This window comes from Quercus suber, unplaced genomic scaffold (genome assembly GCF_002906115.3).
Source record: "Quercus suber isolate HL8 unplaced genomic scaffold, Cork oak 2.0 scaffold_253, whole genome shotgun sequence".
NCBI lineage: Eukaryota > Viridiplantae > Streptophyta > Magnoliopsida > Fagales > Fagaceae > Quercus > Quercus suber.
Genome location: NW_027069709.1, coordinates 423,132 through 436,789, shown reverse-complemented (window position 1 = coordinate 436,789; position 13,658 = coordinate 423,132). Strand labels below are relative to the sequence as shown.

Below are 13,658 nucleotides of genomic sequence, written 5' to 3'. Positions count from 1 at the left end.
CCCAATAGGCCGGCCCAATTAGATAATCAGTTATATATAAAGGGAGAGACATACAGAATTTTTATTAGAGAAAAAGTGAGACACCATTGTGAAGTGGTGTGTATGTGCGAGTGAAACCACTCAATTATTCTCCCTTGGAAATTGATTGAGAGACCACACTTCTTGGGCGTAAAGTGGAATTGGAGTGAAGATTGAAAGTGTTCACAAGTACTTATAATCTTTTGTTTTGAATTTCACCACACCAAGGTACGCTAATTCTGAAATTTACATAATGCAAGTTATCAATCATGAATGAAATAGATCTTTGTTTATTGCTTCCGCTATGTGTTTTGTATGAGATACAAAACCAGATTTAACCAACAGTGTAGAGTACTCCATTACTCCTTCAGTAGTGCCTGATACTCTTGGGGTACCTGTGGTCCAGCACCCTGTCTACCCTTATAATGAGTCTCCTCCCCTAGACGACATCATGTCTTACATCACTGGGTCTTCTATCCAATGGAGTTCTGATCCTCAAATCACTACTGCTGAGCTCACTGAGATTCACTATCTTTTCTTTAGGATTGCTTGTCATTCTTTGTGGCCTATCTCTCATCTACACACCATTCCTTTGGAGTTGTGCGTTTTTGCATGCCCTTGTTACTGAATCTTCTACAAGCTTTCCTCATCTTTTTATTCATTCTTTGATTGAGGTGCATAGGAGTAGTTCTACTACTCATGCTCTTTTCTTCCCCGTTTTTATTCATCAGATTCTTTTACATCTAGGTCTAGATGAGTTTCCTACGTCTGAGCCTATTCACATTATAGCTTCTATAGGTGCCACCTTTCTTAGGCAGAGGGCTGCTCAGTTAAAAGCGAGCTCTAAACATCTTAAGGCTAAGTCTTCTGATGTCACACCTCCTCCTCCCTCTTCTATAGGTGCTACTACGGTTGAGGAGTCTGTTAATCCTGCTGCTACTGCTGCTACTACTGTTCCTCCACCTTCTACCTCGAATGATTTAGACATTCATCGTACGTTGGAGACTGTCATGACCGTTTAGGCAGTTTATGGTCAGATTTTGGTGAACTTGCTTGATGAGCTTCGTGCCTTATGAGTAGATTTGGAGCACTTGAGACGGTCGCCTCCACCACCTTCTTTTGATGATGGGTTTTGATTGCCCTTTGGCATTCCATCACAAAAAGGGGGAGTACATTTGTAGATGAGTTTTTGTAGCTAGGGGGAGATTTTTGTATTTTTGGAGCAGTGAAGCTTTTAGATTGTATCTAGGTGCTTCATTTTGTATTTATCTTTTTTTGGCTCATGATGTATTTTGTTTGGGTTGTCGATGATAGGGGGAGATACTTTGATTGTATATGTTTCTTGTTTCACTTTGCTTATTGATTTATATTTATGAGTTTTTCATGATATATGTCTTTATTTTGTGTTATGTGAAATTAAGAATTTTTTTTTTTTTACTTGTATTTTCCATACATGCATTTATGGGTTTATTGAGTGTTTCAAAAAATATACAGGTTGATTCAGTCATACTGCTGTCTACACTTGCAACTGATAGATAGTGGTTAGGTTGAATTTGTTTTGTTGGGCACTGTTTTTGTAATGAGCTATTTTTATGTAACTTTGAGCATTTTGTTAAGTTTGTGTTTTGTCACAGATTGCCAAAGGGAGAGTTTGTTAGGTTCTAAGGAATTAGGAACTAATGTATTAGAACTTCATTTTGTAATGTTAGCAAACCATGATCAAAACGTTTTAGTCTTGTTTAGACTTGCTTAAAGTATATGTTTTTTATGTAAAGTTGTAATCGAGTTGTTACAAGATTTATTGTGTAAATCTGCCTGACTCGATCGATCGAGAATTACACTCGACTGATCAAAAGTCATGCAGATTGACTTTTCTGCAGAATTTTCAACTTAACCCAAGCCTGTTTGACGTGTAGGGTTTTATGTTTTGTCTTTAGTATAAAAGGGAAAACCCTAGCCACGTTTTGAGGTTGCTCTTTATGCTGTGTATGTGAATCTTTTGTGAGATCTTCCAAGATTCAAGATTATGTCAAGAACTTGGTGATCATTCAATTGCAGATTCAAGAGCTTAAAGATACACAATCGGGAGTGCTTGTACTTGCTAAAAATCCAAGAAAGAAGTAGTCCATGGACTCAAAGCTGTCACGTGGTCGTGGTAGTAAGTTTCCTACTCGAGGTAGCAATAGGATATTAGTGGTCTAAGTCGCAATTGTGTAAACTTCAATTCTTTCATAGTGGATTCGGTTTACCTTGAGGATAGTTAGGTTAAATCCTCTCCAGGTTTTTTACCAGTTTGGTTTTCCTAGGTCATCATATCTTTGTGTTTTTTATTTTCCGCACTTTACATTGATATGATTTATCTATGTTAACCTAGTACTGCATAATTTGACTAAGTAATCACTTGTCTAAATTAACTAGGTTGATCTGGTTGTATTTTAAGGGGTCTAAAAACAAACAAAACCACTTGAATTTCTTATTCAAGACTCAAGAAACATCATGATGTGCTTACAAATTACTAAATTATCGAAGAAATATTTCATTAATTTTTTGATAATTCGATACACTGTCATGGGGATGGGGGTTTTAAATCCTGAACTATGAGGCCTTGGCACTTTATTAATATCCCATTACGCATAACTAATCAATTCTATTCAAGTACATCAACAATTTTTTTTTTAAAAAGAAAAATCCCAAAGGGATTCACTAGGTTGAAGGTCCAATACATATCCAGGACATCTTTCTATTCAATTCACGATGTGCTTCTACTCAGCATTCTCCAACTCAGCAGTCAATTCTTGAATTTCCTTATCCTGCAGAAAGGAAACAAGAAGACTATAAATTAATTTAAATTGAGACATAGGTGCACCAATCTATCTTGTGAGTAATTTGCATTCTTTTCAAAGTCTACCTTGCTGCCAGTAATTTACTGCCCACCCCATCTATCTTGCTGCCAGTAATTTGCATTCTTTTCAAAGTCATTTTGGTCCAACCATTTCAGCTACCCCACAAAATTGTCCACTAGCATTAACCTGCAAAAATTTTAACCAAAAGAATATAAGATGACTGATTAAATAAAGGCAAAAGGACAGGTCCAGACATAGTGGCAGAAAATCTGGATTTGTCCATTTATGATCCTTTTCAACACCAAACTTTGACCTTAATTAAGTAACCATGACAAAAGAGTAAATAGAATTTGCTTTGCTTAGCAACAGGTAGGAGAAATTCAAATAATTCTGGTTATAGAATTATAAGTAGCATATGCCAAGTCTTGTCATTTACTCATATTTCAGCTCCAGGATATAGGATTGGGTTGCAATAGTTTAAGGTTTAGACAATGAGTCCAACTGGCAGATACTGCCACAATTAGAGAAAGGTTGCTGGACATACTCATTAGAAAAGCAAACTGCAAATGTCACTATGTTTAGATGCAAAACTAACAAGTGGATCATAATGGAAAAAGAGAGCAATAGGTTGAACAAAAAGCAATGTGCAATGGAGTATATTGACCCTTGTTATAAATTTTCCTATGACTTTTTAGTTAAAGTTCAAAAAAGAAGCAATTATAAAACTTCCCCCATCCCAATTTTGTGTGTTTGTTTGCAAAGACACAATTAAAAATAAAAATATAAAAGTAATCTTCCTAAAGTGTCTTAATTTCTTATTTAATATGGCAAGGGAATTTCCAGTCCAGACTGCTCATTTTATTGTGCTTGAATTGGGAGGATAGTGAAGAGACCAGATTCAGCATTACTCTTCACAGAAGCAGTCCTTATGGCTTCAGATTCAGCCAATCTAGCATAAGCAGTTGCTTGGCTTTGTAAATTAACCGAACCTAAGGTTTTAAAACTATGATCCTGAGAAACATAGAACAAGACAGATAAAGTAAACACGACAGCTAAAAATTGTAATATCAGATAGAAATTAAAAAAACGAGCATTTTAAAAACTGAAACTATCATTTCAAATCAATCAAGTCAACATTTTATGAAACTAATATCCTCCACTTTGAGCTTCATATTTTCCACCAACCTTTTTTTTCTTGTTGAATATCTTAGAAATTACATAAGATGAGCATTCAGATCACATGCATAAGACACACACATCACAAGTAATATACACATGAACCCATAATCATATCTACCCATGTCCTATTTTAAGATTTTCCATTTTTCATGTTTCTCCATGTTTCCAAGCATGGGGGTTAGCCAAAGAGAGGAAAATAGGTTTCGAGTATCAGTGCAGTTCATGATATCAAACCTTTGTTTAATGTCCTGTAAAAACAACAGCCCCAACAATGTACTCCGTATTCATCAGACTGCACCCCTGGAAAGAAGCCGCATTCCAAATGAAACCATTCTTTCATCTTCCTAGTCAACCTTTCCAGCAAGTTATCTATCCAAAAAAAAAGCCTTTCCAGCAAGTTACACATCAACAAACTTCTTCAGCAACACCTGCAGGCCCTTACATCAAAATCAACAAATAAAAAAACAATAGCAAAGCCTCATAATTCAGCCTTTAAATGCCTCATTCAAAAAACAAGAGCAATGACTAAAATCCTATTGCAACAGCTAAAGCATGACACTTCTACTGCCAATCTCATTTGACTAACCTTTGTTTTTCTCTAATTAAGTGCCAAGAGGAACAACAAGCTCCTTATCTGATATATAGAAAGAATAGGGCAACTTATCCTCCTGAAACAAGCCATAAATACAGAAAGTCATTGTTATTTGATTCATTGAAACACAAACACAGCCTCTCAACATTTTTCAATTACTAAGGCCACCATTTCTAATAAGTTGATCAATTTACCAATTCAACTTTACCAAATCAAGGAAAAGGCAAAAACCACACCTTTAAAAAAATATCTTTTTTGGGCTGTACCCTCCCCGCGTTTACTTCTTTTCTAGTCGCATCTAGTGTACTGTTTGGTTGGAGGGTGAGCGTTTCTATCAGTTGGAGCTGCAACCTGCTCTAATAACTCATTTGGAGCTGTAACCTGCTCATAAAACTATTTGTAAGCTTATACAAACAAACAAACAAATTCATGCACATAGAACTACGAAAAATAGATGAAATTAAAATAACAATAAAGCACTTGGAATACCAGGTGGGAACCTGTGCTGCATCTCTTTGGTTGGATGGTGTGAGTTGATTTCCGTTTAGGTGGAGCATGATCGTTTGCCCTTGCTCAACTTGATCACGTTGCCCTTGCTCAACGTGTCCATCATGTGGTTGTGTTACTTGTGCAACATGTATCAAGGGAGAGGAGGAGGTCGGAGGCAATTGTCTATGACACAGGCTGGTAGACATTAGCTCAACTTGGGGTGTTCGAAGGCTAGGGATGGGTATAACTGTCTAGGGGGAGCTATAGGACGGGGCCATGAGCGAGTTGTGGTCAATGGTAGTGGTGTGTGAGGAGGACTCAAATTCAGCATGGGTAAACCACAAGGGAGATTCAATGTCAATGGGAGCGATGGGTGGCATGGGGGGCCTGGTTGTGTCATAAGGGGTGGACAAGGGTGGATTAGGGGTCTCAGTGGCAAGATGAGGAGTGGGGGCATGTTGACAACGTGTATGCACCGGAGCAACTGAGCTTGTACTGGGCCCTACATCTGGTGTTTCAGTGTGGTTTGCTGCTTCATCAGTGGCTGGCACATCTATGCGATCAACCTCATCCACATCCTCAAGGGCTTTCTTGATGAACTTTTATTCTTTAGAGTCTTCATTGAACGAACTAAGGATAGCCAGTTGGTTGGCAATCTGTCATTAAATCACAGGCATTATTACGTAGGACACAGACATGACATCAAACACAACTTGCAAAATAAAATAAATTTGTGTACATTACCGAAATTTCCATTTTAGCGCTATCGTGGTCGATATACAGTTGAGTGATCCTACGATACCACACCATATATGGATGATGACGTAACATCACCTCCTCTATCCTCTCTACATGACAGACGTACTCAGAATGATCATTCCATTTCTGAATATGGAATGCATATTCCACCCTCCAATTTTTTTCAAACTTACTCCTCACATCTATTTTATGCAATTTGTGATTAGTATCAACATCTTCAGGTCGTTCCTGCTTTAACCCAAATTGTCGGAGGACACGATCAGGTAGGTGGAACTCTACAAGCCAAAAAATATAAGTGGAACTTTCGACCTCCACACATTACTTCCCTCAAAGCAAAAATTAGGAGGAAGGCAGCTCAATTCATCTGCATATGGCTCCCACTTAACCTACAGTAGCCACCAACAAAAGCAACCACATTAAGAAATTTTCTCATAATTTGCATAACTAGTACAATAGTGGGTAATGAAATATTTTTTTAATGATTTTGATTATAATGGGTGTAATTTCAAAGACATAAATTGATATAAATGTTATATAAAAACAAGTATTATACTTGGTCGGGCTGTGCAGCGGCAATTTGATTGCGATATGCGCAAAGCACGTGTGTGAGTGTTCTTTGTACACTTAGCCCCTGCCCATCTACAAACACGTAACATAGCATGGTCATTAGTCGTTTACGTAAAACTCTAACGATAAAAAATTGTGGCATAATACATCTAATGATAGCACAATAAGTATGCAATGTATACTTACTTCATGGCAAGAGGAGTTGGTGTTGGTGGTGGTGGTGGACCATAAACACCCTCTGCTGGGGGCACCTTCTGTGGGGACATATGTGAGAATCTGGCAAATATCCATAATTGAACCAAAATCAATGCTCCACCAATTTGCTTTGCTGTCTTTTTGGTTGCCTTGCACAATTGTCTGTACAACCATGATAGGACTGCACTACCCCAGCTATACTTGGGTGAATTATGAAGGTTCTCCATGAACTCCAACCACATGAGGTGGACTCTATCTCTGGACTTGTCAACAAATACCATATCCCCTAGTAGGGCTAGTACATAGTAGTGAGCATATTGATGAACTTGCAACTCATTGGCATCTGGAAGTAGCAGTTGTGCAATTCAGTCAACAAGTGCTTTTATTTGAATCCTTTGACCATTTAGCATGGTTTTATTTTCATATGGAATTTGATTTCCAAGCATTTCATTACACATAGTTTTCCAAGTTCTTTTAGTGAACCCAACCATTGCCTCACTCTCGATGGGCATCCCCATTATAACTTCCACATCTTGTAGTGTGATTGTCATCTCACCATGTGGAAGGTGGAAAGAATGGGTCTTTGGGTGCCATTGCTCTACAAATGCAGTGATCAATGCATAATCAAACTTTATGGATGGGACCATGTGCAAATGCTCTACACCAAGCAACCTCACTATGGCAATCACATGCTCATCTACCATAGGATCTCGACATGTCAACTCTTCATGGCAACATCAACAATTTAGTGTGCCAGAAGGATCTTGCAAATGTTATAACAATAGATAAAAATCGTATACTTTGATCAAGTAAGTAATATGCCATTAAGAACAACTCAACAACCAAAAGCAATGTATAATCTATAAGTTTATTTTTGAATTAATTTCAAGTTTCTTCTATCACTTCACAAAAAAGTTAATAAATCACCAAATACCATTATGCAAAAAATTTTACCTGGTCTCTAGGGTTCCAAAGTAACTCAAATCGATGATTCACTTGTTCCATCAAAACACTACGATCAATGGGTCCAGGATCTATCGTCATGCTACAAAAAGTTTTTATGTCATATCAATTAGAAATAAAAAAGAGGGAAAAGAATAGAGATAAGATATATGCATAAATGAGCCAAGTATGAGAGGAAAAAGAGAAGACACAGGATTTAATTTAAACCATACAATATAAAATATCTACTAAAATCCTTTAAATTTACAACATTCAATAATCAAAGTAATAATCGAAAATAATGCATATGGCTGACATTGCATAATCTTTTAAGGATCCATAGCCAACCCAAAAAAAAAAAAAAAAAAAAAAAAAAAGAAAAGAAAAAAGAAAAGAAATGGAAGATGAAATACAAGAACCCCACAAGCCTATATGCTAAAATCCTAGACTTATTCTCTAGTGTTGTATGATTTTTTGTCACATTATCAAATTTGGATAATGACACTTTTAATTAGATTTGTAAGCATCATTATATATATATATATATATATAAAATTCATGTTTTGGGTGGTCACCACAAAAAAAAAAAAAAAAAAAAAAAAAAAAAAAAGGAAGAAGAAGAAGAAGATCACAGTCTAGATATCACATAAGCAAAAGATCATGAACATGGTCAATTGCACTATATAGAAGCAAATAAATAGAAAATGAATAAACAATCTAAAGACCTCAAAACCAAAAATAGGAGAAATTCTATTTTTTATATTTGTGCAGAATAGCAAAAGAGATACTGCAGTGAACCATAAATAAATATCTCACATTCTTTTCTATAAAATAAAAAAGGAAGCAAGGTAAAAAAATAAAAAATAAAAAAAATAAAAAGATCTAAACTTTCTTTCCAGGACTTATGTACATTTTCTCAACAACCCTAACAAAAGTAAATAAATTTAACCCCCAAAAGAAAAAGAAAAAAAAAAGTAGCAATCTTTTTCACATTTTGCTCTATTTGAAGTAATGGGTTTTGTTTTTTAAACGTTTGAAACAATCCAGAATATTTGAAGACACAGCAAACAGGCCAATAACACTAAAAAGTAAAGAAAAAAAAAGTCAAGCTTACTACACTTGGTTTCCATTTAAAAAAAATATATTGGAACTCAAGTTTAATACATTTGAGTTCCATCTGGGTTTTTTTTTTTTTTTTTTACTCGCATAGAACTTGAGTTTACTAAACTCGAGTTCCATGTGGGTTTTTTTATTTATTTAAATTCCACGTCAAACTTATATTGGGCGGACCTCGAGTATAGTAAAGTCGATTTTGAGTTGGAACTCGAGTTTGGTAAACTTGAGTTTCAAAAATAGTCAAACTAACTAAATAAGTTCAAATGTGTGCTAGTCACCAAATTTTTTCCTAAAAATGTACTATTTACCAAATTTTGCCTTTAGAATTAGGTGTAAATGGTTGAAAAAATAAGAGATATAAAGAGTACCCTCTTTTGATAGGATCTAGGATTTCTCTATGTGTGGGTAAGCTCCTTAAAGCTAAAGGCATAGATTGATAGATTACTCACAACTAGGTGGGCCATTATTCCAACCTTGGGCCTAAGTGGACTCCATATGGATTGGTGGCAAACATGTAATGTACTCAAAGCCTTGTGAGTTGGTGGGATGAACTTCGGAAATTCTTGGCCCTATATGGAGCCTCTAATTTCCCACTCATCACAAACCATGGCAAAAGGGACAAAGAACCAAGTGATAGTGTGTACTAAATCACATTAAAAAAAAAGCCTTTAATAGGATTAGGAAATGGAACACATTGGAATCAAAATTTTCTATCCCCAGTGGAGTCACCACTATGGGCAGAAGCACCTGTGATGAGTGGTTTCCTCATGGGAAGTATGCCTCGGCCAAGGGTGGACCGATCAGAGAGTATTAATGAAGTCATCATCTAGATTAGGTCTAGGAATGATATGTATAGCGTCCTTATGTGAAGGACTGATCTTGTGTTTGCAGTTTAAGTATAAGGATGAGAAGGTGTTAGGCACCCGACCCATAGGTTGACTTCTACTCATCGTGTTTCAAATCCTAATCTTATTAAAGGGTCTTTTAATAGGCTATCTCAGACTCATACACTCACTAACATGCATCTAACATACAATATGACATATTGTCCCAAAAGCCCATCATAGATTTATCATGGCATTCATTTATGTACATCAAAGGGCAAAGAGTACATCACAAAGATGTAGATTTCAAGGCATTAATATCAAGACATCCTAAACATCCCATCATAGCAATATGGCATCAACCAAACCTACTCATCATGTCTAATAAAAAAAACAAGTTAACTAATCAAATACATGTCCATGTTACATGCGTGACGAACCTCACTTACCTTACTACACCACAGCACCTATGCATCAATGCATGTTTATATCCATATCCATGCCCATGTTGTTCATCCAATCAAGAACCGTAATCATGTAATCTAACAAAAGGTATTTAAAATATGTTACACTAGAAACCTAAGACCTAAAACACGTGAGAAAGAACTAAACAGAACCTAAAGGACATGCATTTAATCAGAAAAAACAAATAAGCAAGATCTGGGTTTATGGGCTCTAACCTGTATACATGGGCACAAGCCTACGTATGCAACCTTGCCTAGAAACTCAGTAAACAATCATCAATCAAAACCTTGTTTAAACAATCTAACGTGCTTCCTAAACGAATAAACAATAAACCTAAGCTACACAAAGAGACAATAAAGCAATAAAACAGAACATAAAGCAAATAAACAAAGAGAAAAAAAGGAAGAACAAGTACCTCACACAAGAAGCTTTTGGAGCTTGATTTTGACTGTTCCTCTCAATCAATCTACAAAACAAAATACCCAAAGGGTTAGTAAGTTTAACTAGAATAAGTCCTAGCGAAGAAACTTCAATTTATATGCTTTTCTAAGTAAAAAGCTTCTCTTTGAATCACTTTTTTGGAGTGGATTCTCTATCTATTGGGAAAAGAGTCGTAGGGACCTCTTATAGTTCCAAAGAGAAGGGGTGGAGGCAATTCCAGGTGATGTGGGATTGCCTCCACCGAGATTTTGTGAAAATACTTGCCTTATAGGGGTTTCTAGAACCTTACTTGCGTATGCAAGCTTGTGGCCACATATGCAGGAGTTAAGGATGCGCACACAGGCTTAAGGCTGCGTACACACTTTTAGGGTTTTGTAAGGATTTTTCTTCTTTCAAAAAGCATCTTTCAACTAAACAATTCTATAGCTAGGCCCTAGATTAGCCCTAGACCTCCTATTGTTATCCTCATTGAGGAACGGAGGCTCAAGTTATAAGAAGTACAAAATGAGGTGTCTACAATTTGTTGCATGACTCCTTGTGTATTTCTAAAATTTTAAATGTGAAACTCTTGAAGAAAAATGTTTTGAAATTTCAAGAAAAATTCAGCAAGTTTGTTTGTGAAAAGGATGCCTTAACCGCTAAACTTGATGAATCTAACAAGTTGGTTGAAAAGTATAAGAAACTTGCAAAAAATTATTTGATAAACCTGAAAGAATTTGAATATTTGAAAAATGACTTGTGTGCTGAACTTGTTTTTTTTAACAAAATTGTTGATGATCTTAAATGTGAAAATGAATCACTTAATATGTATGCCAAGTGTTTAATTGCTGAATCTCATGCTAAAAAGGAAGAAGTTATTTGTTGTAATCTTGTTGTGAAACCTAATTTTGTGCCTATTATGAGTTCTAGCTCTAAAGACAAATCAGTGTACATACCTCCACATAAAAGGAATCATAAAGTGGAGAGAGATGCTCTTAAGCCAAAACCTTTGTTTAGGCCTCATCTTAGGGTTTTGGACGGATCTAAGTTTGTTCCTACATGCCACCATTGCAGTGTGATTGGTCATATTAGACCTAAATGTTCCTTGTTGAAAAGAGAATAAATTCATGTTGCTAGATCCCTCCCTAGAATGCCTAATGGACCTAAACACATTGTTTGTCACCATTGTGGTGCTTTTAGTCATCTACGACCTCATTGCTCTAAATTTCAAGCTCTTAAAAAAATCAAAAGAAATGAGAAACTTGAACTTCTTAGAAGTTGTGCTAAACGAGAAAAACTAGATTTTGGTGAGAATGGTATATTGTTAAAGCCAATGTCTAATGCTCGGAACTTCTTGTCTATATGCATCTCCGATTCTCATTCTTCCAATCCTAGTCTCACTTCTTATGAGACACTCACTCCAAACTTTCATTTTTTTTAGGTGAGAAAGCTAGAGTTCCTATGATTGAGCTTATGCTTTTTTTTGTCATTGATATTATTCTTCCAATCTTTATAGTACTCTTCATGCATTAAATGTTTCATTATCATGCATTTGTGCATCATGCATTTCTTTATATGCATTGTTTTTTTTTTTTTTTTTTTTTTTTACTTTCATGCATTTGATTTGTGTGTGTGAAAAATCCCAAAACACATAAAAAGTGAAAAATTAAAAAAAAAAAAAAAAAAGTTTGATCATGTATGCTTAAGCACATATCTCAATTTATTATTGTTGGCCTTTATAAGTGGAAAATTTGTTTATTATTGTTATATTGTTCCTACCTATTTAGTGTATTTTGGCCAACTAAAGTGGTTACTATTTTATTTACTAATTTTAGTATTATAGTTAAATGTTTCATTTCTGACAGATTTACATAATATATTATATTATTATTAAAACTATATGTAAGTGTTTTGTAAATGTTATATTTTATCAATGATACTATTATTCTAATTTGGGAGACATCATCATGTTATATAGTCTCCTATTGAGCTTCTAGCTCACACCCCCCCCCCCCCTTCTCCACCATTTCAAATTAGAGCAATAGGTGGAATCTCTTTTGGTGAATGATCATTGGAGCTATAAATTGAAGACTAAAATTGGAGCTATGTTAGTTAATTGACAATGTTATGATGTTTTCTTAGGATAGTGAGCATAGTATTCTTGAAACTATTTGAGATTGTATTTGGAGACTTTATTTTTAAAGTTTTAGTTTGATAGATTTTACAAGAATGACTTGATGGATTAATTTCTTAATTTTGGCTATTATGGGTCCGTTTGGATACAGCTTATTGTTGCTGAAAAATGATTGTTGCTCAAAACACTGTAGCAAAATAATTTTTAAATGTATGAATATTATCGTGGAACCCATTTTTAATATTTTTAATACATGAACAGTGCATGAACAGTTCATGCATAGTATTTTTGTCTCTCAAAAGTCAAGAAGTCCGGCTAAAAAAAAAAAAAGCTGAAAACGCAACGCCACTTTGAGTGAAACAAAGTGCTATCCAAACCGGCACTATATTACACTCTGTTTCATTATTTTAATTTTAATATGTATAAGAAAAGTTATGTATCTAAATTCAGGTTTTGTGTTTGGGAAAAAAATAAAAAGGAAGAAGGGGAAGATTTTGGAAAGCTAGGAGCCATGCCTCCACTCTACCTGGCTAAGGGAGAGAAAGTCTAGCTTCCATAAATTTCACACAAAAAAAAAAAAAAAAAATTAACCATGCATATTGTTTTCCATGAACAATTTTTTTTATTCCTTTTCCTGAACATTTTAAGTAGAAATTTCTATTGCAATGGTAGTAAAATTCAAGAAACATTATTATCTCACGACTAAAAACGAAATAAAGAAAAGAGGATTGCGAGCCAAATATATCAAAATAGACAAGAAATTTTGCAAGATAAGTGTTTATGCTTACAATTTGAGAACTATTTCTTTGTGGGTCATCTTTCCTGTTTTTTTAATCGGTATGTACAGCATTGTATGTGCATTGCAAGCGCAAAATACCTGAGACGGAGAGAGGAGAGACGAGAGAGGAAAGAGAAAAGACTGTCTAATAAACATTTCAAATTGCATGCTAGTTTAAGAGAGAAACAGAGTAGTATCGTGATAAAACTAGAGAGGTATATATGTCTCACTGTATTGATTCGATACTAGTGTAAACATTCAGGTCACTAGCTATATATATTGATAACCTTATTATATGAGTGAAACTCAGACATGACTACTACCATACATTATTTAT

The 13,658-nt window shown here is 35.2% G+C and overlaps 1 protein-coding gene and 1 long non-coding RNA gene across 2 annotated transcripts; both read right to left on the bottom strand.

The window, feature by feature from the left end:
• Positions 1-2,585: 2,585 nt before the first annotated feature.
• On the bottom strand, positions 2,586-4,974 carry LOC136070698 (uncharacterized). Its single transcript, XR_010631924.1, has 5 exons — positions 4,869-4,974; positions 4,627-4,708; positions 4,275-4,468; positions 2,927-3,047; positions 2,586-2,828 (listed from the first exon to the last, which is right to left on the bottom strand). It is a non-coding gene; the product is annotated as an uncharacterized LOC136070698 (long non-coding RNA).
• A 1,655-nt stretch (positions 4,975-6,629) lies between these two features.
• On the bottom strand, positions 6,630-7,346 carry LOC136070691 (serine/threonine-protein phosphatase 7 long form homolog). Its single transcript, XM_065780977.1, has 2 exons — positions 7,097-7,346; positions 6,630-6,985 (listed from the first exon to the last, which is right to left on the bottom strand). Exons 1-2 carry the CDS (start codon positions 7,344-7,346, stop codon positions 6,630-6,632), a joined length of 606 nt encoding a protein of 201 aa, XP_065637049.1.
• Positions 7,347-13,658: the final 6,312 nt, after the last annotated feature.